A 25,680-nucleotide genomic window follows, 5' to 3' on the forward strand; every position below is an offset into this window, starting at 1 on the left:
GGGCTCAGTTGCATTGTTCTGTACGAGTCACTCTCGAGTTTTAAGTGTATAATTCAGTTTGAAGGTTGTAGCAGGAAATTGGACTTTCCCAAAGGTACACAGACGTACCCTGTGAAACCCCATTGAGAACATTTTTGAAAAATAACATGTTTTTGTTTGACAAGGCAGAATTGTTATGACTCCCTATTTCAGACAGTCGAGCGTTCTGCTTCTTGGACTGGAGAAATGAGAAGCAGACATTCTAATATTTGCTGAAAATGGACATCACTTCTACGTTCTTATTTACAAATCTGTGCTTATTTGATAACTACAATAACTCTCAATTAAATATTGTACTTAGTTTCAATTCTTGGAAGTGTGAGGAGACGGTGTGCACACTCTTTGCTATGATTTAAACCATGTCTCCAGTCAAGATTAGACTGTGGTTGCCAGGGTCAGGGGCCTTGTATAGATTACGCAGAAATAGCGCGGGTCTTAGGGGTCTTAGACTGTAGTAACGCCACTACTGTTGTGCCAGGATCACGTGTCAAGCTGTTTGTGTACAACATGAGGCGGTGTCACTAGAGAGGGACGTGTTCAGTGGAGAAATTCTGAGAACAGCTACACTGACATTGGAGTGTGTAATACGATCTAGGAATAAGTGATTTTCAATGCAAGCTGTAGTTGTTTTTCTACAATGTAAAACAGTCAGTGAAACTCTGTAGGCCTCTCGTCACTTTGTTCCCCATTTCCCTTATCCCTTGCTTAAAAGCCACCTGATCCATTCCTTAATAAAAGAGGGACTTTGGCTGCTTAGCAACAGTGAATGCCAACTCAGCCTGGTCGACTGTAGCCACTCCCCCTGCACGGGGCTCTGCATGGATAAAGTAACATGTTGCTCTCCTCCTCGCTTGCTCATTCTATAAACGTGGGAGGGGAACTCTATACTGAGGCGGACCGTGACGTGCTTGCAGCGTGCAGGGAAGTCAGTGTTGGTGTGGACTTCGTACTTGAGATAGTGCTGATCAACTGCTGCAGTAGGCTTGCTTGACATGTTACCTCAGGGAAGGCAGGAAAAAACACGCCGACCCAGAGGGCACCCTCATTCAGGCTGTGATGTTACTAATGCACGGCTGACTCTGAACACGAGGAGGACGGAGCAGCGAGATGGGGGCTGTTGGTGTCCTGAATCCGACTCGCATACCACTACCTACTCAGTTGGCTGGATTTAGCGCTTTGGAAGGAGCCTAGTAGTGAGATTGTCTCAGAGAGAGTAAAATGAGCCGGTTGAAACTGCAAAAACTGAGTAAGCTGAGTTGATACAGCAGACAACACTGCTGACTGCCGAGGCATTTCTACCTTCCTCACTGCCATCAATTAATGAAGAGGACAAGAGCAGAGGTAGTAAGTTACCTCATACTTATAGTCTTTTGTTTTTGTGTGTGAAACTTAAATGTTATAGACCTATATTGTGTTGTATTTTTCCCCCTGTTTGTCTCTGTATTTGTCGGCTCAGTGCCTTGTAGCTTAAATCTTGAGGTTTTATTTCTCCAGAAACATTGACATGGTTTTTTCCTAAGTGCAGATCTTTACATAACACAGCACTTCCAGTCACGATTAAACCACTGGCATCGCTGCTCTGCGTCAGTGTTTAAAGGGTGATGTACGACACTGCAGTGGTCTGGGAGTGACCGTTCTTTGCATGGTTCAGTGTGCACCACAGTTTGACAAGGCTGTGTACACAGGGCTGATTTTAGAGATTGTAATTTACACAACGTATTCATTCAGATTTGGGCTGCTGGCCATGTTGATAAAAGAAGAGCTGCTTTGAGCTTAGCCACAGTAGTTGAATGGAGTATGGCAGGTTGATATATTAATTATATGTTAAGGCGGGTTGATAAATAAACACCTGCTAGCTCTTGTTGTATATTTATATAATAAATGGTCATTTTGAGCCAGATCTTATATAGAATAAACAAGAAGTCACATGATATTCTAGCTCAGGATTCCTTGTGTATTGTGGTTGAAGTTTTATAGGCACAGCCCCTACCATTGTTGTACCATTGAACATATTTATAATCAACATTTCTACGTCTGCATGTTTGGAAGTGATGCCAAAAATGGACCACACATAACTATGAGTTTCGAATGAATGAATATTGTTTTTCTAAAACAAATTCCTCAATTAAAGATTAAGTTTCAGTTGATGCTTGTGCTAAAGGTGTCATTTGTAGGTTCTGTTGAAAATTCTGATTGTGATCAATTTTCGAGTAAAAGTAAGACTGTAAAGGTGTCCAGAAAGAGTCAATGAAATAGTAGTTTTGTTTGCTGCAGCTAGCGCTTGTATTGCCAGGTCTGTAGTGACTGTTGTACTATCCTCTTTAACTATTCAGTCATAGTTTAGGTATAGCCTTGTTTGCCCCTCTATAAATAGCTGAAGAACGTGTTTTATTTTTACACCCAGGTTGGGCTGGTTATTGATTAACACGACATGTTTATCTGCAAATAAGAAACCGCTGGATTATGTTTGGATTTTACTTGAATATTGCCAAAACAACATACAGTCAAGACTAAAGTAGGCAGGCATCATCCAAACATGGAAACATGGGCATAAGGTATTGCATATTGGTCTCTATCCTTCTCTTAGATTGCTGTTCTGTGTTGTGTTGTGGAACTTGGTATTAGTAATAGCCTCTAATCCTGTTTCTCCTATCACTCAAGATGTACAATGTTATTTCATTCTGTATAAGGGTGATTACAACTAGGGCAGATGGAGCTGTTAAATTGTATTTAGCCATTTTGCCATTGAATTATGTTTTAAATTATTTATTATTCAACATAAGTTTCCCTCAAATGTCAATGTTTTTTTTCTCATGTGGATTAGAATGTCTGTGGTCTGCATAGTGGAACATTTTCAGACTTTCTGCGACTTGATACCTTACACTCTGGTGGTTCGTATCACAATAGAGCTTTTGTTGTCGTTGTGGCTAGAAAGCTTATCAGTCCAGTCAGCTTAAGTTAACACAACATTACAAAACAAAGCAGTTAAGACCATGTGCCATTTACCTCATGTGTAGCACAAGTTGTCTCTTTTCAAAGTAGAAACATGACAAATGGTCCATCATTATATTTGCATTTAATGGAACCATCATTTAGTAGAGGCAGCAGTGACGATAGTGCAATGGTGATATTTTCCGCTCATTCTTGGCTGCATTGTTGCGAGCACTTCATAGAAGAAAAGGAACCATTCAGGGACTTGGGTAACCTGATACAATTTTTTAAAAACAACTTGCAGCATATAGCTTGGAGATAATTTTATAGACTTGAACTTTTAAATGAACTAAATAAGGTATTTTCAAATGGTGTTTACCTTTTTTCCTCTTCACAGATCATGCTGGATCTTCAAATTCAAGGGCTAACATTATTGCTCCCTGAATGTGAGGTTATTTAGAACCTAGGTTGTAACGCTCAAATGTCTAATAAGACATTCACCATGTCCACTAACCAAGTCAAGAGCACAGTTCCTGTGCCCCACAGAGGCATGCAGCTTGGCCTGTCCCCTAAGAGTCATTACAGTAACTCATCCATGTCCCCGTCACCTGACTCCGAAAGTAGTATTTCCAACATGAGTGACAGAGAAGCCAGCAGCTCCCCTGACATCAACATGCTAGAGTGCTGCCTGGGTGAAGGATCCTTTGTGGATAACCTCGACAACAACACATTACAACAGGATAATACCTGTGATGTAAGCACAAACCTGAATCAAACATTTATTGCTACACCTGTTAATGACAGCATGAATATCTGGAATACAAACTCGAGTGTGATAAGTAGCCAAGAGACTGAGTTGGAGTTCCACACTTTTAGTATGAACACAGAAGATGACATGAACACTGAAATGACGTCTCCAGACTCTGCTGCGAGGGAAAGCCACCTGAGTTCATGTGAGATCTCCCGTAGAGGCTCCACTGAGAATGATTGGCACTCTCTGAGTTCTTGTGAAATGGTGATGAGGAGCAACAGTTTTCGTCTGGAAGACCAATCACTCCTAGAAGTCTCATCCCCAGATGGGTCATCCATCTCTCCAGCTGCTGGCCATGCAGCATTTCCCACTGAATCTAACCTACTGTCAACCACTCTGCCAGACGTGTGTGAAAAAACTATAGAAATAGTCACGGGGGAAAATCCGTGTCTTGGCGTTACTTTCACTCAGGCGGACAACTGGGAGCTACCCTCTGAGGAAAATGATATAGCCACATGCAATGCTCTTGTAGCTCCGCCAAGTGAGGATGAAGAATGTCTTTTCATGACCTTTGTTTGTGAACCATCCTCTGCAGATAGTGGAAAAGAGGTTAATTTGAATAGTGTTGAAGCAGAGCTGTTGGCCAATTTCCCTGGAGCAATTACACCAGAACATGGGAAGACTTTTGTTTCCACTCTGTCAGCTGTGCAAGAAAATAACAAGGATATCAAAATGTCTACTCCAGTACAAAACATTGAGGACAAGACACCCAGGCTCCCCTCTTTTTCAGAGTCTCCCTGCACTGAAAATGCAATCAGTTCAGGACTCCACCCTCTGAAACAGCCGACAGTCTTTGTGACTCAGAAACAACGATTGGTTGCAGGACTGTCGCCTCCAGCCAGCAAAGTCAATAAAGTGGTAATTAAGAAGTTTCCAAAGTCAGATTTTGGTTTCGTTAAATCTAAAGTTGTGACAAGAGCTTCACATCAGATGGTAGTGCCAGGACCTGCTTCACAACATACAACATCACAGGTCAATGTGACCAATAAACGGACTGAATCACATACAGCAGCAGCTGTCCGGATTAGTCCTGGAAAGATAAGGAGCAGCACTGCAGTCGTCTCTACCACCACTAAAACGGTTAGTGATACTCAGAAACGTGTAAATACAGGAGCTGCCAGTTTGGGTGTGCAAACGATACAGTCTTGTGGACATAATGCTGTAGATGGCCAGGACAATAGTAGAACGTCCCCACTGGACCACCCCAAAGCTGGCAACAAACATGCCACAGTAATCCAAAGCAGTAATGGCAGCTCTGAAACAGAACAGGCGACATCATGCCAAGGAACATATGCCTCAGCAAAGCATACTGGCGACGAGACCTTCTGCTTCTCATCTGTAGAAAAATCCCCTGATCAAAAGGACGAAACTGATCCCAAACCAGCTCCAAAAAAGGGTATGTCAAACAAAATTCAGGTCAGGTCGGGCTCAGCTTTAGGTCAGGGCAAGCCTCTTTTCCAAAAGACACGGCCTCGGTGCTCATCGGAGAGTTCATCGTCATCTACTAGGCCGCCCAAAGAGAAGAGAAACATTTTAAGGGTTTCTACCAGCTTTATCATTACTAAAGCTGATAAGCACCTGGGTCAGACCAAACCAGGGAACCTGACCTGCTCCTCCCAGAAAAAACGGGACGTACAAGCTGAGGCTGTGAGGAGAACTGCTGAAAACGCCACTAGATCGCTTAAGAAGATCAGCCTCGTGGTAAGTGTGGATGTACAATGTAAACATTTTTTTAAGATTTATTAAGAATCTATTACTTATTTTCAACTTCTGATGATTTTATTTCCGTACAGCTTTTTTCTTTTAGACACAGTACGTCAAACAAGATTTGGTTTGAGCTGATAGGGATCTGTTTCTTGTGATATGAGCCTTCAAAGCGACAGAGCTGAGTGACCAAGTTTACTGTCTTTGCAGGCCGAGTCCAGAACATCAACATCAGCTGGAGTCTCATGGGATGAGAGTAATGGTAGATTGCAATCGCGACATTCTCCTAGACAAACGAGAGCAGCACCACCAGCCATCAGTCCCAGAGCAGCCACTCTGTCAACCAGGCAGAGGCAGGCAATCCTGACAACCCAGTCCAGGCAGAATGGCTTTGCAGGTGGGAATCATCATTATTGCTGGACAGATTTGAATTCACAGTGTGCAGAATAATATTCACTCCTATGATGGATGTTCTTCATTTGTCTCATAGAGGGAAAATTTGACCTGAGAATGTATGTAAAGACAAACTGACAGTAGGTCAAAGTCTCATGGGTTATGTGACCTGCCATTGACTCAGCAGGAAGCTAATGATTTCCTAACACTGTTGTGTAAACGGAGCAAATTGCGTAAGAAGTTTATTTAAACCTGTTTATAATGGAAACATACAAAGCATAGTAGAGGAGCGGTCATAGATGATTGTTACTGGAGGGTCATCTATGATTAAAGGGAACACATGTTACATGTACATGTTACAGCATAAATGCAGTGATGTCATTAGATAAGGCTTTACAGTCTATATTTATATACTTACTATCTTGTGTCCAGAATTTCGGGAATAATTAAAATAACGTATTCAAAAATTACTTCATTTTTATAGCTGTGTTCCCGAAGCAAATCTCTGAACTTGAGTGATTCAGGCTGTAGGGAAGTTGTCTCCCCATCAGGGGGTGACATTGTGCAGTTTTTCACATAGCCCTCCTGATGAGCTCAGCATACAAGTTCAGCAATGTTCCACCGGAACATTGTTGGATACAGATGTCACCTCCGGTCTCTTGTTCTGAATTTGGGGATAAACAGCCAACTCCCTCTACCCTACTGCTCTTCACAGTAAGAGAAGTCCTGGGAAAGGAGGGGGACTCTTCCTCTGATCGGGGGCCATCTGCACGAGTGGAAAAGGCAGGGGAAGGAAAGGGAGGTTATGAGCTCTCCAATAGTGATTAAGTCAGAGCACAGCATTTGAAAGAAGCAAACTGAGCACCGTCAAAAGTTTTAATCTGCTCTGGCGACAGAGACAAACCACTGGGATTACTTATTTTTGCTTGAATCGCGACTTTGTGACATGTTTGATGTGAGTAGGATAGGTAAGTTTTATATGATCAAAAGGCCTTCAGCTTTTAAGCATAATTACTATTACTTACAATTACTGATATCGGATAAATGTCTCTACAATGGTGGGTTTCATAGGTTAATTATTATTATTTGTATTATTATTCTTAAATGACCCATGCAAATCACTTTTACTACTTAATTAGGCTTGAAGTAATTTGAAGATTGTGAGGGAAGTGTGTGCTTGTACTTGATGATATGTGTGTTCCATTGAATCCCAGGTAATCAGAGAGGAGACCCATCCCTTGTAACTGCCTCAGCACCAAGTGTTAAGTCCAAACTAAATGGACCCCAACCTCCTCAGACTCCCACTCGTCTCTTTCATATGGGCCCTCCAACTACTTCTGCTTCTAGACTACCACGCAAGACACCAGGGCAATCCAGGAGCCTCGCTGAGGCCAATAACCGTGGTGATCTGGGCGAAGGTGCTGGCAGCACAAAAGGTGAGGCTAACTAGATTGTGATTTTAAAAAAAATGCAATGCTCTGTCCCAGCAGGCTGCAACATAAAGATAAAACATGAGTTTGATGCAGAATGTTGTCAGTGGTTAAGCCACAGTTTTCATTGTGCTTTATACGGACACAGCTTTTCATGGATGGGAGAGGCTGGTATTGGACATGGTGACCCAGTTCAGAGCTGTCAATCTGCCCTGAGGCAAATCTTACTCCAATTGAATGCCTCCACATCTGCCAAGTCGCAGCCTGGCATCTTTAAACATACAATTTCTTCCGAAAATTTGAACTTTTGAGATGTATCAAGAAAAATCTGAAGGAATAAGCTGAACTCCAAGACACACATGACACTGCACTTTGAATGGTTCGAAATTTGTGATATCAATTTATTTCCTGACCTATAAAAAGAAATGGCACTGTTTGACAGAGGACACATTTCTACCCACTCTCTTCAATAACTTGCAGGCCTGTGATTGGCTAAGAAGAACCTGTTTTCCAAACTGGGGGTTGTGTGGTTGTCCAGGCAACGGGTTCTATTCCACTCTAGTTCACACACAGCATTGCCTGGAGGAGAGAGAGCGGACACACTACATCTGATATTGTTTGAGGCGATAAAGGAGCAGTTTTCTTATTTTCTCCTACACATTGACCAGCAATGGCCGGTTACACTGGACTCCGAAGCTGCACTTGGACTGAATTTCCCACTCGTGTTTTTAACAACTCCTCTTTGATGGCATATGGCAGTACAGTATCCAGCTGTGATCTTACCCTCATGACATGTCTGCTCATTGGATCCTATCGCTTTTGTATTATCCCTTTGTTAGCTGTATTTAATGGAAAAGATAGAAAGCTTTGGAGAAGTAAGTGAGTCTTGGAAGATAATTAGGGTTTTGATTTGATGAGCTTCTGAATGTCCTCATCCATTTTGTTCAGAAAACACTAACATTTGTTTGACCTGCTAGATAATCATTTAGTTAGTTTTTTTAAATTTCATACCATATTTGCAGAATCTTATTATGGTAAATTTTAAGGCAGCTTTATTTTTATGAATTCATTTTAATTTTCCTTAATGTTTATTTTGAATCACTTGATTACAAAAGCATTTTGAAAGTAGACAAACATGACCTTTTTACAAATTACTTATGTTGACTGACTGAGGTCAGGGGTGATAGCGGAAGTTTTGAATGCAGAGTGAATGAGTTTAGGTGACAAATTTAAATACTTTTACAATGTAATGTGCACTACTTAACCAGCTCTTCTCTACTTCACCCATACAGTTCCTGGAGGAGCTGCATATAAACAAACCTCATTTAAATCTGTTGTGCTGAGAGCAAGACTCTTCTCAACACCTGGAAAAAACCCTGGACTAAGTGAGATCCTAGCACTACATGCACATACACGTCGACATTTTTAATAAATTCAGACTCGGTATTCTCCTTATCATAAACTATACAAGATGGTGCCTCTTAAGTTTTTGCTGGAATTCATTGAGCATAGATCCTTATCATATGTAAATATAATTTTTCAATTCCCTTTGTAGAGTAACTGAGTTAGACCACATTGATTTTTGCATCTTTTATCAATTCCTTGCACCAGGATAAGGAAAAGGCTCTGTTCAGTCTCCTTTGGTTTGAAAGAGATTAAACCCTCTTCAAATAAGAAAACTATTGTTACGTCTAGATTATAGTGGTAAGATAATTTAATTTAGCCTGTTTGATGTTGATTTAATTAAATTACTTCTATCTTAGTTGGCCCTTGTTTACTCAAACCTCTGTGATTTAGGTTCTCTCTTAAAATCTGTCTGCAGTTCAGCATTTTTGGTCATTTGACAGCGATCCTGCTACATTATGGGTCAGATTAACACTGGCTTCTTTTCTCACCCGGAACTTCTACTTGTAACAGCTTTGACCACAGCATGCAAACCTGCTGCTTCCACCAGCAAAGCAGCTTCAAACTACACAGTCAGTCCTCTGAAAAGGACGGCTTCTGCAAGACATGTTCGTCTACCTTCAGGTGGAGCTGGTAAGAGTTTTCTCTTTGTTTTTTTTCCCCAACACAGCTCTAACATATCAGTTTTACTGGATCGCATGCCTTGACTTAAGTGGTGAGGACTACACAAATATTTTTTATGTAACTGTCTGAAATAATCGTATTAGAACTACAAAAAATTAAAAGGGTTATTCAAATGTGATTCTTAATGCAAAAGCCCCATTTAACAATCATCTAGTTTTCTTAATAGACCATATATATTGTGACAGAAAATGTTAATATCCAAAGAGCACTGTCCTATTCCTTATCATCTTTAATTGTTTTACTCTAACATCATTTTTAGAAAAACTTATATATACAATAAATACAAATATAGATAACACTTGTTGAGAATGTTTAAATGTATTTTCCACAGAAATTACAAATGAACTGTTAATGTTATTCTGTTATTATTGTACAGAACTTATGGTGATCTAGTAAATCAGGTGGGGTTTCACTAATTTGGAAAAGAACATCAGGTTCTGGTTTCATTGGTGTTTATTGTGCCCTCCTATTTTTTCATTTATTTGTAAACATAATCTCTCTAAAGGTAAAGTATGTCATCCAGGCATTAATCTGTGTGCAATTATATCTTAACCTTAGTAACTCCCTTCTCCACACAAAAGGCTTTATTCATATTTGTATGCCCTTTAAATGTATTTTTGTCTCTTACAGTGTATTTACACTCAGAGGAAAAATAGGCTGTGTTATATAACACATAATTAATCTGAATGTTTTTTTGCGTCTCGAGGCTCACACTCATAGATGAGGACACATTTTTTGAGAGAGCTGTGCCAGCTAAGCTTTTTAAAGCATCAGAAAAACCTTGCCTTGAGCACACCGTCCTCTCTTGCCATGCCACTGCTGGGGAAACGGAGTAAGCGGGAGTAAGCAATGGGGGTGACATTAAATTCTCACTGGCTGCAGTGAATCTGTTAGCTCCTCCCATGCCCTTCTCTCACATCCCATCCCCCTCTGCTCCATTCCTAGCATCTTGGCTCTGCTACAGCACCGCCATCATCTAGCCTGGAGATGCTGTTTTGCTCTGCTGTGAGATTAATGTGTTTGATGAATAGCTAAAGCCTTGATTTACCGAGAGGATTAAGGGATTTCTCCTTTTTTTTTTTTTTATTCCCATTGCACCTATCAGATCTATCTGGCTGTTCCACAAACCGCTGGTCAGCCTTTCAACCTCTGTGTATTCCAGCCATCACAGCTTGGAATTTAAATTTGATTCGGAAGACTTGCCATGCCTTCACTTTTTTCAAGGACTTCTCAATGGAATTACTCTTACTGCATTTTAGTGCATTTTATTGATTGATCTATTTTCTGCCTTTGCTTGTCCGTGCTCCTGCCATAATGCATTCACTGAGGCGCACCATTGCAAGTGGTTCATAGTAACATCAAGCTCCAGCGTCTGGGAACCGGTAGCTGTGATCATTAGATTATTATTAGCTAAATCTGTGACTGTCTTTGTTGAGAGATGTTATGGTCTCCGAAGCTCTCCCTGTCGAACATCCACGTGCGTCTGACAGTGAAGGGTTTACTCCGAAACATTCATCTGCTGTCAGGATGCAAGAAGAACACTGTGGTTTTCCAAGCAGGTCGGTTTGTTAATTCTAATTATTCATTTTTGTGATATCTGCTTAGCATGATATTCATGCCTATCAGTTGATGCTTCTAATTTAGACCTGAGCTGTTAGCTGTTTCTCAAATCTATTTTGAGTGTGGCTATTTACTAGTAAGGAAATCAGGAGGTTCATCCATCATTTACCTACCTTGGTCGCTGTCACATGTGACCCAAGCCAAAAGTATTTAAGGAAACAAATCTCAATTCAAAAACAACTTTATTTAAACAAACATTGAGTTTCCCCCAATTAACACATTTTCACATTTGAGGTTGGTTTGTTTTACATCGTGGACACCTGTTTTTGTCTACAATCTTTTTTTTCTACCTCAAAATGGATGTTGTCTTGCTCTCTTGCTTACTGGAACACCCAGTACTCCTGTTTCACCCTGAGCGGTACCAAGGTTATTTTGGTTCTTGGCATCTAGATTGAAACATGGGAACCATGTTGTGATAAACTATATTGATATTGTGGCTCCTTAAATTATTTAAAGCATTTATCTCCATTTTTGAATGGTTATGACAAATTTTTTGTTAGTTTTAAATTTGACATATGAACCAGAATGATCTCTTGCTTGTTTAAGATAGCATTATGTAACATATTATTAATGTAATTTAAAAAAATATTCAGATCAGTGACTCCCAGTAAGATGTCCTTGTATTTCTGCTTTGATTAATTGTAAAATTCCCCATACACCGCTTAAAATAAGACAAGTGTCCATTTAATACTACTCTCTTGTTGTGTAAAGAAAGCACTGTAACAAATGAATGATTGTGTGGGGTCTCATCACCCATCATGCTTTGTGCTATGATGTGACATCTCCTTACAGCAGCAGAGCTCTGTGCTGTGCATGGTGTCACTTAATCACTCTGTATTTAATATCAAGTACCTAAGTTGAACTAGTGCAAAATTATTCTTCAGGCTTGAGAGGAAAAATAAAATAAACATCTGTCATGTAATCTGTTCACATACTGCTGCAGGGCCAAGTTGCCAAGGAACAGCAGTCAAATCGAGAGATGGCCTGTTTGGTTAACGGAAGTCGGTTTCATTCAGAGGTGTAGAGCTCCGTGTTTAGGAGAAAGCAACCATATTACAGTTAAAAGTATGAGCCAGTAATTCCAAACCATACTGTTTGTTTACTTAATTGTGTGTTTTCTGACTAGATTAGAATTAACAGGGCAGTCCTCAGAGGAAATGATTGAATTAAACAAATACAGAATCCTCAACGTCTTAGGTTTTCTCGGTGGTCAAGAAGGCAGAAACCTTCATTGACCATTTTGAATTCTTAAAATTAGAGAGAGCATACATGTTTAAGTCAAGCAGACATCTGTTCCTCTATATATAGCCTTCTGTATGGACTTTAAAAGTGATAACGGCTAAAATAGCTGTGACTCCACTTAATCATAATGGAGGAAGGCAGGGGAAAAAATACGCACTGCATTTTTCTGTAAGTTGAAAATGTAAGAAAATATTATGGTTAATGAAAAATCGAATTGCAGTTACTTATGGTCACAGTTTGATATGTGGTTTTCCAGCAACTACCTAATCTGACCATCATTTGAAGTTTCACCATCACATGTACAAATGTGACATTTTCACACCATGATGTGAACCCTCTGTCACTCTGAGGAGCTTGACGTTGGTCTGTGTGCAGGCATGTGTCTGGTAAATTTTAGCTGTGATACTGCGAGAATACACTGGGGGGCCTCCTAATTTAGAGATTCCATCAAGGTCTGGTTCCCCTCCTCACTGCAGTGTCATTCAAATGATGGGAACAAATATGAGGCACTGTGTCAGATAAAAAGCTTTAGCCTAACATGTCATCAATATGTATATAATGTAGTAATTACAATGTTGGATCAAAGCGTAATCATACAAAAATGACATTAAAGGGCCTATTAGCCTCCATTTTAATTTTAAGTGATCTGTTTTAGTTTTTTTGGGTCGTATGTCGTATTTTGTGCTACAATCGAAAGCTTGAGCCTGCACAATATGATTTAAATGTTTCACGAATTTAAGATTTCAAATTCTGAACTTTTGAGAACTTTTCATTCAAAAGTACACTAAATTGTGTTCCTTGTTTTGTCAGTTGTACTATCAATGTATTTACAATGCAGTATCCATATTTTGTTTGCTTTTAAGGCGGTGCCTTTCTTACTGAACAGTTTACTTTGTCAAACAGATGGCACCAGAAGAAACCTGTGTGGAGTTGAAGTTAACCTCCAGTCATGCAGCTGTATAAACTCAAGTTAATTTAGCAGACAGGCAGCATGTCAGTATTCGAAAGAGACGCTTTATTATCCTGTTGTCTCGTAGAAACTGCTAGTTTTTACTACTAGACTCCAGATTTAGCTTTTTAATCTGTTTCCCCTTAATGCTTTAGTTCATTTTGTCAGCTTCACCAGCCATGTTAGGCATATCCTCTGCAATATTGTGTTGCCTCGCTCAGGACAGTGTTCAGAGAGCTGTTCTGTCAGCAGCTCCAGGATCAACTGTATAATACACAGGAGAGAAAATTCCTCTTCTTAGATGCAATACTCTTATTTTGAAAGGCGTCTGACTAGCTGAAGCATCGTTTAGCTCAGAGAGTTGTGTAGATATCATAGTGACATACTGGTGTTATTCTGGGATGTTATGATTGCCGTAGTACCCTGCTTATTGCATCTAAATTCAACTAGATGTTGTTTCAGATTATAAACACCATGGAAATATGTGTGGAGTGTGTGTACATTTCTTAGTAATAATTTTGACTTGCTCTAACAGCTGTCATGTAAAGCACCAAACAGAGCTGAGTATGCCCACAGGCTGCTGCTGGTACTGTCTATTCAGGTCATTAAAGCTGGTAGTAGTAGTACTAACACTGTATTTATCTGGCTATCCTCACTGCTGTCACAGAACAATCAATACAGCTCATAGTCAAGCTTTTATATCAGACAAAACTACAGCAGCATGGCTTTGGTAAAACACCTGTCCCATCTACCGTGTATCTGCAGAACATTAGATTAAATTAGGATATGAAAAGCTATTTACCTCTCGAGGATCCATTTTTATGTCTTGGCTGCTGGAGGAGCAGCACTGGGAATCATCAGACTGACTGATTGGACACAGCAGCTCTGAGCTGCAGTGGTCTTTGATTCCGGTTCTGCATCTGTGACACTGACATAATTGTATGGTTTGGGTGGTTCTGCGGTTTGACCAGCTGCACTGGTTATATAGGGTGTTATGATGATGATCAACATAATTACAGCAATCAACACTTGTCCTTTCACAGTGGACAAGAGCAAACCCAAGGCCACCTCCCGCCAGCAACACCCTCAGCAAAAGCTATCCCAACCGAGCCGGAGTCATGGGCCTCCGGATCTGGTGCCACCGAGTGTTGCCAAAGGTGAAAAAAAAGACCAGAGCACCCAGCAGCTCAGAGGGCATCTCGCCGCCAGTAACTGCAGATTTGAGGCACTCACCATAGTCCTACAACAAACTTTGACTGAGGTAAGAACATTTACCTGAAAAAAAAGTACTTCTAATAAATGCACTGTGTGTGTGTGTGAATGGAAAACTGTTATGTCAAGCGCTTTGAGTGGTCGTCAAGACTTGAAAAGCTCAATATAAATACAAACCATTTACTTGAATATGTCACGTTTAAACGTGCACTTTTTTATGTTTTTTTGATTTATTAAATAAAGATTTACTATACACTTTTACATTACATGGGATCACATGCATCACATATTTCCCCCCCCCATTATGCAGAACATTCGGGTTCTTCATTTTACAGGAAACTAAAACAGTGTAAGAAAATATTGAGTCTTTGCTCTCAAATACACATTAAAAACAGCCATACACTGAAGGTTATCTTGATCTCAAAGTCTGAATTTATCTTTGAAAAACCTCTATGGATTAGGTTTCCACATCAAATCCTGGCTGTTGATACAAGAGAAACAAAATTACAATTTCTATTCGCAGCAGTAGCATTGAGAGTTATAGTAAAGGTATAGAGTCTACACAAAAATACATACTAAACAAAACAGCTGTGTCGTTGCCATCCATAGAACTACATTCAGATGGGCAATCTTTGCTGTGGCAGTACCATGTGACTGGCTTCCAGGAACTAGATGCCCCGAGGGAATATTTTTCCCACATTAAATTACAAACGGGCTTATTCCATCAGCTACCCTCCACCTTACCCCAGCAACAGTACATCTCACAGCATGATGCACTGTTGTCAAGGCAAAATTATGATGGTTGTGCATGACCATTAATTATCTGTGCATCAGCAGCCCTACAGACTAAATATAAGTGAATTATAAAATTGAATTACGTTGACTTAATGTACCTAGTTAAACATTATATCTACAGTTTCATGTGATGCTAGAGGGGAAAAAATCTGATTCTCTGTTGCACGGATTGAGTAAATACAAAGTGAAAACCTATTTTAGTCCTTCCAGTAACCTTTGAAATATTATTACACGATATCTGTTGTAAGTGGAACAAGTGGCTGGTGGCTCAATCAGTGTGTTCCAAAGTTCTTTTTAAAAAAGTAGTGCACATGAGCTCTCTGCAGATTAGAACTATCTCAGCTGTGATACACAAAGTCACTCGTGCAATAGTGCCTTTGGCCTAGATTGCAGCAGCTCCCTTGGCTCGCAGCTTGCTCTGAGTTTGACACTAGACACATCTCTTGTGGAAAGCTCCAATTGTGTGAGAGTTCATATCAGTCCAATTTTAGTCTCAGTGATCGTCAGTGAATTGTGTTGTCCGTTAATTTCTACTGCCATTTGCACGGCCCATTGACGACAAAGGTAAAAAAAAGTACTATTCTGTTTATCTACTCAAGTGTGTTACTTATGTTGACTTGTTCTCATCAGGTTTTCAGGAGCAAATTTAGGCACATTTTGCATGTTCTAACCAGTAGGAACTTGTTGTTTTTGGTAGTATTTGGGTATGGAGTATGGAGGGAATTGATTAATGGTTATGCACAGTCCTTCAAAACAATGCTGCACGAAAGATGGTTTAAATTAACCAGATGCGATGTGATGTGGTGGCTAGTGTTAGAGATGCAGTGTGTGATCTCCAGTCCCTGAAATTAGCTAAAATTAAAAACAATGCATTTTGGTTCCTCTCTGACGACCTCACTGACCCAACTTCGCTACACCCCCACTTGGAAACAATGATTCTATTGGACATAATTGGGCACACTTAATATTGGCTTCATTCAATCTCAATAGATAATTTCGGAACGCTAAATGTCTAAATTTGTGTATCGGGTGTATTTTTGGTTAAGGGTTTGTATGTAGTGCACAGTGGTATCAGTGTCTGATAAGTGGCCACTTGTCAGACCAAGAATAGGAATCTAGATGTGACCATCCCAGTATGAGAACGTCCCAGCTGTTGACCTGATATGGTTACGAACAGCAGTCAAACACAAAGCCAGGACTACACTGAGTATAGACAGAGACACTGGGCCTGGTTGGTTCTCTTACACAGATAATGCTGTGGAACAAGTTGCACTTAGTATAGGAATGTAAGCACATTCTAAATTACCAGAAAAATGATTCACTCTCTACTGGCTTTCTAATATTCACAAGATCTCCAGGAAACTGGAACCGGATCTGATGCAATAAGTCTGTCATGAAGTGCTCTTCTACAAGTAACATGATATTGTCATTGTTTAAACTAGGGACATGTTTAGTCTTTGCGCCATTAAAGCGATTATTGATGCAGCCACAACGCACAGATGGGTGCTCATTTAATACCTTCCGAATGATCAGTCTAGCTGTGGATTGGGAGCAGCACAAGATCCCTTGTAGAAACAGAACATGATCCCAGCCTTGATACAATATACCACACAGTTTATCTTCAGTGAAAAATAAAAAAAATAATCATTAATTTATCTGTGGTCAATTAATGCCTATTTTTTTTATCTGGAATATTAGTTGGATATTGGTCAAAAAGGGTCAAATCATATTCCCCTGTTGTAGTGTCATAGTCTTACTGACACAGATTCTGGGAATGGGATCTGTCACAGTATTGTATATTGTAATGGAGAAGGTTACGTCATGCAGCCTTATGGTTTGACTGTATAGTGATGGTGCAGAGGGTATGGGGGTAATGTAATGTAGGAATGGATGAGTGGTGGGGGTTGCTGGTAATGAAACCTCTGCATGTATCCCCTGGGAAGGTCACTGCACAACACAAGTCCCACTCCACGAGCCTGATGTCTGACAGGTCTGTGCAATTTATCTGTCTGCTCCACTCATATCTGCTGTCTTAAAGTGACATCACCTCGCTGGAGAGGAGGCTGTTCTTATGCGCACTTCAGCCTGCCCTTTTTGTTTTTTTTAGGTGTATTACGGTAATGCACTCTGCAGTCACTCTACAGTCAGGGAAGCCTTTTTCAGTCCTGCCTTAGATGTTGTCAGAGCAGTCTAGAAGGAGGTGTGTGTATGTGTGGAGGTGAGGTGGTGTGTCCACCTGGACCACTGTCTGTCCTGGACTACTGGGTCTCCATAGCTGGAGGGGGAGACTCCTGCACCCAAGCCTCAGTCTGAGGCTGGATCATGGGCTGTTCTGGCAGCAGAGCGTGCTTTAGTGCTCCCTGCGCTGCAGAGAGGGTAACTGGCTTCTACAGTCTTCTATTCTGCAGTGAGGTATATAGGTGCAGACCTTGTTAGCATTAGGACAGGGTGGAATTTATTTTGTTAACTGATCAGCGAAGTGAGGTTTGTTTTTTTTTTTGTTCACACGTTTATAATTAAATAATGCAGGCTGGATGATTCACTCTGTAGTGTACGGGGTTGTTAATGTGAATCAGCAGAGTAACAGAGAGGTAGTAGACCAAAAGTAAACAGTTTTTGGATGATCTATGCGTCAGTCTGAAGTCTATCAGGAGCACTGCTTTATGGCTTAACTGAGACAGTAAAGAGGTAAGGCTGACAGAAGGCATGTGGTTTGACTGAAAACATGAGCTGAATAATACATTTACTTTTAATCCCTCTACCCTTATCCTTGCTGATGATTTTTCTTTGTTAGCGTCTGCTCTGCCTTAGATTATTTGCATGTGGCAGTTAAACACAGTATCCTAGTCATAAAACTGGATTCATGCAATACTTATTAGTTAGGGTGTTGTCCAGACAGAAACTTCCCTTCTAATAGTTAATTATATTTTCAAATTCATAATGCTGTACTGAATGTGAGGACTTAAGATGTGTTACGTTAAAACTAAGACCCGTAAACATCAGTTAAATCGTCAGTGTCTTGAGGATCTATAGACAAGAAAAAATCTGGCTCGAGATTTACAAAGTCACTCAGGGCCACTTCTTTCACTCTGTGTAATGAACGACCTAAGTGTCTTTGCTCAGTTCAATGTAATTTTCCCATCCTGCTCCTTCGTTGTTTAATGCACTCACACCCATCAGGGCAGCAGTGGGCGTGCAGGTGACATCTTGAGGTGTGGTCGAGCGCACTGTTTCTGCATTAAAATTTTGCGGCTGTGGCAAGTCATTTGCATGTTTGATCAACAAAACTCAACTCACTTTTTTTTAAGGACGCAATATGAAAATAGTAAATGTCTACAGGCAGGTGCACAATGTACACACACTGTTGTTAAGCACACAGAATATCCTCTTGAGTACAGACTTCCAAGTGTTCTCTCTTACTCCCTGGCAAATATGCGCTTACGATAGTAATCCACGAGGTGCAAGTTCACCGAGAAAATTGGCCAAAACACACCCATCATAATTCAAGAGACTATGGACAATTATTTTGAACCTTTTATTGTTTTGGACTTGTATTCAGCTGTTAAACTAGCGACAGTGGATTTAGACTAATTAAAATAGAATCCTTTTAGGTTTTGTAAATTAAGTAAATTATTCAAAAAATAAAGGTTCTAAGGATATTTTATTATTATGGGCTGGTGCTTGAGGCGGTTCTTGTTTAGGATGTATTTTAGGATTAGATGTTTTAAGTGGTCTGTGGGAACGTTCTTTGGGTCCTGTAGATCTTGATAGTTTTATAAGGTTGTAGTACCAATAAGTAGCTTTCAGAGATCTCCAAATGATTAACAACATAAACGATTTTGCAGTGACGTGTTGGACAGTGTTCATCACCTCTGTCAACAAACCGTTCATTCCTCCAGTAGAGCTCAGTGTTCTGACGGCTCCTGGTGGAATGTTACTTTACCAACCCCCTTTGGTTTCTATTCATTCAATTCTTCCCCATCTGTAAATGACTGTTTACATTTGTCTCTCCAGCGTGATGAAGCCACTAAGCAGTGCAGGGAGCTGGCGCAGGAGCTAGTCAACCTTCGAGGAGATCTAGGTAAGTAAGGTCACCTTGATCTCACACAAGCTGTGTTTGCAGTGGTTATCAAAGAAGTTTAAACTCCTGTCACAGGGTTTGATTTAACTACATCTTTAGTTTTTTTCCATTTGCATTACTCACTTTACATGACTAATTAAAGAAACATGTCTGTTTCAGTTGCTATAGAGACACTTGGTAAAATGCATTGGTATGTGGTTGTTTACGTGGTGCACTTTTGTGGTGACTGTGAGCTGATGCAGTTATTGATCTGAGTCATTGGTGCTTAAGGCATTATTCCACCCTAAATTTAATCAAAATTCCTCTGCACTGGCAGTCATGCGCTTCAATTAGTTAGATGAAGAAATACCATCTTTATTTCATACCAATACAGTAGTATTCAGTATTTAAGAAACAGTGCACTGCTTGACAGTGGTTTGAGCTGTTAGTGCTTCTCTTGTTCGATTTCGCTGGTGTCTCATTTCTGTTTCAGGTGAGGACTTACTCGTGTTTGCTTTTACGCACAGTATAGATTTTCTGTGGGGTCTTCCTCCACTTGTTACTTAATTTGTCCTCTACTGAAAAATCAGATGTCTATTAGACAAGGTGTGTGTGTCTGTGTGTTTTAATCGCTGTTGCGCGGTTTCAGCCTGTTCCCCAGGGAGTGGCAGACTGACCTCTGACCCCACACAGGAGGGGCTCCCACTGGTGGAATTTCCCCCCACCTGAGGCTTTGTGACGACCGGTAGACAGCAACACATGTTTTATGTCTAAGTGCTGTCACACAGAACAGCACATGCAGACAAATGAAAACTCACACTTGCACTCACACAGCAACTTTCATCTGTGTTATTTGAGCGCAGCAGTGTTGAGACTCCTCCCCTCCCTCACAGCCTCGGGACTTCCACATGACTGCTCTTATATGCTGAGCTCTGTTATGTCGGAGCTTTAACACATTCTTCACCACAGGAAGTTTGTAAGACTATACTGCCTTTAGATAGACCTTTATAATGTGTAGTAAAAGATGTATTGAAGTCTTGACGCTTTCTCATAAGTCTGCTTTTAGTTTATTTACCTTCTCAGACTGCGTCCCTGCCCGCTCCCGGATTCATCTTACTACTCACACAGCAAATATTGTCGGGGCTTTGGCCACAGCCTGAAGTCTGATTCAACAACTCTAAACAGGGGCGACCTGTTTTATCTTTGATATTTCCAAAATCCCATCATCCTGCTGCCTGTGGGTTAAACTATATATTAACTGGATGTAGATTTAGACTAGAGAGTGGATTTAGACTAGAGAGGCTCATATGACCAGATCTCTGTTACACATGGTTGTGGAATGCCGGGCTCTGTTTGAGCTGTACATGCCAACGCATGATAGATATTCTCCACATTTGCTTGGCCTCTGTCCCTGAATCTACTGCAGTAATTCCAGTCTGGGTATATAGTGGATCTTAATGCTTATGCAATTTTTCGCTCACACTGTTGCCCCACATTTAACTATGCAGAAGCAGAGACTTATTACAACAAGAAACACAATGTGAAACTATTTGTGTGTGAAATTTTCTCAGCATTGTAGATAAATGTATTTCTCATTACATGGGGAGACGTACCTTTTATTTTGCCATGATAAGTTGTGAGGGCACTGAATGTGTAAATCTACCTACCCTACCATGTAGCCTAGATGAGCATCGTCTGGATTCAGTATTTTGCACTTGCTATTGAAGTTGTACGCAGTTCTTAATAGTTGTTGTTATTGTCAAACCTCATATTTGAGACCAAATGAAGGAAAGTCACCTGCTAAACGTGACAGTATTTTTTCAGGTCACAGAGTTACCAGCTGCATCAAGTGTTTGTTGGCAGCCACTTAAATTAGTGACATGTTATGGAGTTGGTCACAGTGCAGATATAAGCTCATGGTAATGGAAACAGTCTTGAAACGGTGAGAGCAGTGTCCAGTACTCAAAACACAAAGGCTACCTTTTGCACAAAATTAAAAATGGCAAATTACCAGCTGCAGAAAGAAGATAAAGAGTCTGATTTTAAGAAATATGTTACCTGTAATACCAGATTTGTCACCATGTCTATATTTATCTATAAATAACTGTATTTTAGTTATAGAGCAAGAGGCACCTCACTTTAGGTTTTCCATTCCTTTTGCAGACCATTTGTGGTTCACGTTTATCAATGACGACTTTGCCATACAGAGGCTCTCCAGTTGACATATCCGATTTCTTACACAAGCAACTCATACCTCTTTTTCCACAGATTTTTGTTGTTTGTATTTAATATTACAGTGTAGATGTGGTAATTTTGTGACTAGGATCAAATGCTATTTCTTTTTTGTCTTCAGTTTGCTCCGTCCATTCCTCTGAGTGTTTGGAGAGGGAGAAGGAGGCGTTGCGTGTTTCTCTGGAAGATGCTGTGCAGAAACTGCAGGAGCAGCACCAGAGAGATGTGGATGAGCTGGAGCAGAAGCTTCAGGCCTTCTACCAGGCTGAGTGGGACAAGGTCCACATCAACTACCAGAAGGAGGCTGACAAGTGCAAGAGTCTCATGCAACAACAGGTTTGTAACCACTTTAGTTGTTAACACTTTACAATGGGATTTTCGATGCGTAAATTATTTATGTTGCATTATTTTATCTTGCTTCTGAGTCTATATAAATTTAATCCAATTAATATAAGAGGCAGATGCAATAGTGAGACCTGAACGTACACATCTCGTACCCAAGGCTCCACAGCTGCTCTGTAATGTTGCAGTCCTCTGGATTGACCACTCGAAATACCACTGCACCCTCCTCTTTTTGCCAGATACCAGTCTCCATAATGGGAGTTATATAGGTGGAATGTAATGAACTTAAACCACACCAAAACTGTAAATACTTCCCAAGGAATTCTTAATCCGTCCAGCAGTCATGTGAAAGGACTTGGGGGAAGGTAGGTATGTATATGTATGCATGTGTAAGTACTGTATATATGGATATGTGTTTCGGTGACTGGCTTGGTGTTTGTTTCTGTGTGTATGTATACATACCTGTACTCCAGCTAGTCGTACTGCTGTATAGGGTCAACAAAACTCATTTTATTGTCTAATTCTAATGTGTTCTTTTCTGTTAACTTAGAAAGGCCCCATTATGGATGGGCATTTGAGATCGACTGTTGCTTCAATTGATGTGATGCATTGCATTCAATTTGCAGTGCAGTTGTCTATGTATTCAATTTCAACAGACTTTCTGTGCTCTAGGACAAAATGCTAGGTACTTCCTAATGATCAGCAGTGCCGTGGGTCAAACTAACATGTTTCGTGGTTGTTTTTTTTAAAGATGGGCGAGCTTAAGGCCAATCATGAAGCCATGAAGTTGGAAATACAGAGCAGCCACGCAGAACAGCTGCAGTGTGTTAAACAGCAGTATGAAATATCACTGGAAGGTGAGTGGACAGGAATGAAGTTTTCAAACTATGTCCTCTTATTTATTAGAAATTGGCTCCAGCTCTGATTCACTTTGGATCTACTGCCTCACTTTTGCGTCATTAAATTAAATTGTTTTTAACTTTGACCTTTGTTGTACAGACCTTTCTGAAATGTTTCAAATATCCCAATACCTGTCAACTTTTCAGAACACAGGAACGTTCACATTCAGGAGCTGCAGTCTTTGGACAAAACGTTGAAAGATGCAGAATCTTCTCTGTCTGTAAGTTCATTTGTTTAATGCCACAAGGATAAATTATGATTTGTCACAACTAGTACATAATAACTTAACTAAGTGACTTTGTGTTCTTCCACAGGGACAGATTCAAGAGCTGACCATTGAGAACAATAACCTAATAGAGAAGCTAGCAGCAGTGGAGAAGAAGAGGAGGGACCTAGCTGAAAGGAGTCTGGTACTCTTATCTGTGTGCTTATTTTAGCAGAGGTCCACTTTAGAAGTATCCCATGACTCTGAGGTTGTTTATCCCTGGGCTGGAAAAGCCATGACGCCAGTGATCCTCAAACAGATAGATATCATCAGAAGCAAAAATCAATACAGGTTTACTTGAAAGACTTCATTCTTCCGTAGTTTTCTGTTAAATCAGTCAACTATTAACCTGAATATATCACGTAGAACAGTGTGAGCTGCAGCAGGTTCAGATCTGCTGCATCACTCTGCTGCCTCATCTCACTGTCCACACTGTGCGTTTAAATTTTCCCAGAGTGCTGTTGTACAGCCAGGCTGCGACTCCTCATCACTGTTGAGTGGCCTGTCCAGCATACTCAGCATTCAGGCCTAAAACGAACAGCGCTTGCAACAGATCAATGTTACATACTGACCTTGTGAAAGCAAATGGGCGTCAAACATCATTTACATGTTTGTAATATGAGTCATTATCCACAGTTTTAATGTCCCTTTGAGCCCCGAGCATTAGATATTTTGTGAGTGATGCATGGCGCCTTCTGATTGAGGTTCTGGATTTATGACCACATGCCATTTATGCTGCTTGCTGTATTATTTTGCTCATTTTTAACATCCTAATATTGAACATCTTGACTCTACAGAAGGACTCCCACACCCTGTATCTGGAGCAGGAGCTGGAGAGCCTGAAAGTGGTGCTGGATATCAAAAACAAACAGCTCCACCAGCAAGAGAAGAAGCTGATGGAAATCGACAAACTGGTGAGAAGTGATGATTTATGGGCATCAAGACGAACACTGCTACTGATATTAAAAACAAAAATGTTTGGATCAATCAATTATTCCTTCTTTTTTCCTCCAGACGGAGAAAAATGTGAAGTTGGATGAGAATCTGAAAAGGGTCCAGCAGGAGAATGAGGACTTCAGAGCTCGCATGGAAAGACACGCTGCCTTGTCAAGGTAACCGTTCTCCACATGGGCTCATCTGAAGAGATGGAATCTACTTTACTCCGACTCCTTATGGATTAATATTCTCTTGAATGACTGCATTCAATTAAGTCCTTTGCCAAAGACCACCATTATTTCCCCAAAGCTATTCATTAGTGATACACTGGGTTTCACTGGGTGACATGTTGCTTCACTATGGTGCACTGTAGCTTTGTTTGACTTTTGACTAATGTTCAAATCCTACATACTCTGTCCTGCTGCTGTAAATTCTCACTATAGAACCAAATAGCTGGTGTGTGTCATTTCTAAAGTTGAGTGTTGTGTTGATGCTTCACAGGCAACTGTCCACGGAGCAGACGGTGCTGCACGAGTCTCTGCAGAAAGAGTCCAAGGTGAACAAACGTTTGTCCATGGAGAACGAGGAACTGATGTGGAAGCTCCACAATGGAGACCTGAGCAGCCCCCGCAAGGTGTCCCCCACCTCCCCCTCCCCCTCCCCCTCCTTCAGCCTCCAATCACCTCGCAGCTCAGTCTTCTTCTCAAGCCCCCCTGTCGCACCCAGATAATGATGGCCCCCTGCTTTCAGGAAGCAGACCATTACTTATGATGTATCCCTCTCAAATAAGGAGCTGTTTGTTTCCTGTCCGTTTAGCAACACAACAGCCTGACCCTAGCTCCTACAGGATGGATGACCTCTGACACTTTCTGTACAGAGACGCTTGAGACATTTATTATTTAAAATGATGTTGCACAGAAGCACTTATAAGCAAAGGCATCCCTGCTCTTTGCCTTTCACTTCTGAAAGTATGGATGAGGGAAAAGGAAATCTCAGGACTTCTATGTAATCAAACACTATCATTGTTAACTTTCCTTTCATTTCCTGAAGCTCATATACTGTAAAAATGTATATGCCTGTTCAGATACAGCCCTGTGGTGTGAGAGGGGGCTTCTGTGTCTGTGGAGACCACAGCCATGTCTGAATAGAGGTCAGTGTCCCTCCTCAGACAAAATGTTTCTATCCTAAATACATATGCAGTGGCTTCTGTTAGATTCCTGCACCATTTCTCACAGCTTAGTGCTTAAGGGCAACAGAAAACCTGTCATATTAGTAACATCCCTCTGTTGCTCACCCAGTACACCAGTGCTGCACATGCCCCTATCTAAACAGAGGAATGATCACACATACATGCAGGCTGTTCTGCCCACAGTGCTCATTATCTTATTTTGAAAGGTCAGGATTTGTCTATATTGACATTTATTGTTTAAATATCATCTCTGGCTTCAAACATCTTTTTTCATGTATGTTTATTTGTTTGATTGTTTGACTAAGGGACCAATTCAAGTCTTTGTGCATGTGTTTGAGTCGTGTCAATCACCCGTCACTGAACCTTCCTCCTAACGCAGCTTTAATTCCAGGGTCTTTGCAAATAGTTCAGCAGAAAAAGCCTTGTACATGTCAGATACACTGCATATTGGAAAAAAATAGTATTTTGTGTGGAATTGATATTATTGGTGTGTTGAACCAGTTTGAAATATGCAAATAATAAAGTCTTGTATTAAACTTGAA

The 25,680-nt window shown here is 40.6% G+C and overlaps 1 protein-coding gene across 3 annotated transcripts; it reads left to right on the forward strand.

Annotated features, from left to right (window-relative positions):
- Window positions 1–930: 930 nt before the first annotated feature.
- mtus1a (microtubule associated tumor suppressor 1a) lies at window positions 931–25,680 on the forward strand. 3 transcript variants are annotated; one of them, XM_062393037.1, is made up of 15 exons: window positions 931–1,383; window positions 3,368–5,482; window positions 5,696–5,882; window positions 7,093–7,314; window positions 8,601–8,693; window positions 9,226–9,345; window positions 14,251–14,468; window positions 19,229–19,295; window positions 21,628–21,842; window positions 22,600–22,705; window positions 22,895–22,968; window positions 23,063–23,158; window positions 23,811–23,927; window positions 24,028–24,125; window positions 24,451–25,680. In XM_062393037.1, exons 2-15 carry the CDS (start codon window positions 3,452–3,454, stop codon window positions 24,677–24,679), a joined length of 3,873 nt encoding a protein of 1,290 aa, XP_062249021.1. In that variant the 5' UTR covers window positions 931–1,383; window positions 3,368–3,451; the 3' UTR covers window positions 24,680–25,680. The 3 variants fall into 3 exon arrangements, with proteins under 3 accessions (XP_062249021.1, XP_062249020.1, XP_062249022.1); XM_062393036.1 differs by having other exon boundaries at window positions 931–1,380; XM_062393038.1 differs by having other exon boundaries at window positions 931–1,380; window positions 9,238–9,345.

This window comes from Platichthys flesus, chromosome 8, assembly GCF_949316205.1.
Source record: "Platichthys flesus chromosome 8, fPlaFle2.1, whole genome shotgun sequence".
Lineage (NCBI taxonomy): Eukaryota > Metazoa > Chordata > Actinopteri > Pleuronectiformes > Pleuronectidae > Platichthys > Platichthys flesus.

Excerpts from the sequence above, each read along its gene's own strand:
- mtus1a (XM_062393037.1), top strand. The coding sequence starts at position 3,452 with ATGTCTAATAAGACATTCACCATGTCCACTAACCAAGTCAAGAGCACA. Across the intron at positions 5,883-7,092 it reads CAGGCAGAATGGCTTTGCAG|GTAATCAGAGAGGAGACCCA; the intron begins GTGGGAATCATC and ends ATTGAATCCCAG. Across the intron at positions 24,126-24,450 it reads AGACACGCTGCCTTGTCAAG|GCAACTGTCCACGGAGCAGA; the intron begins GTAACCGTTCTC and ends GATGCTTCACAG.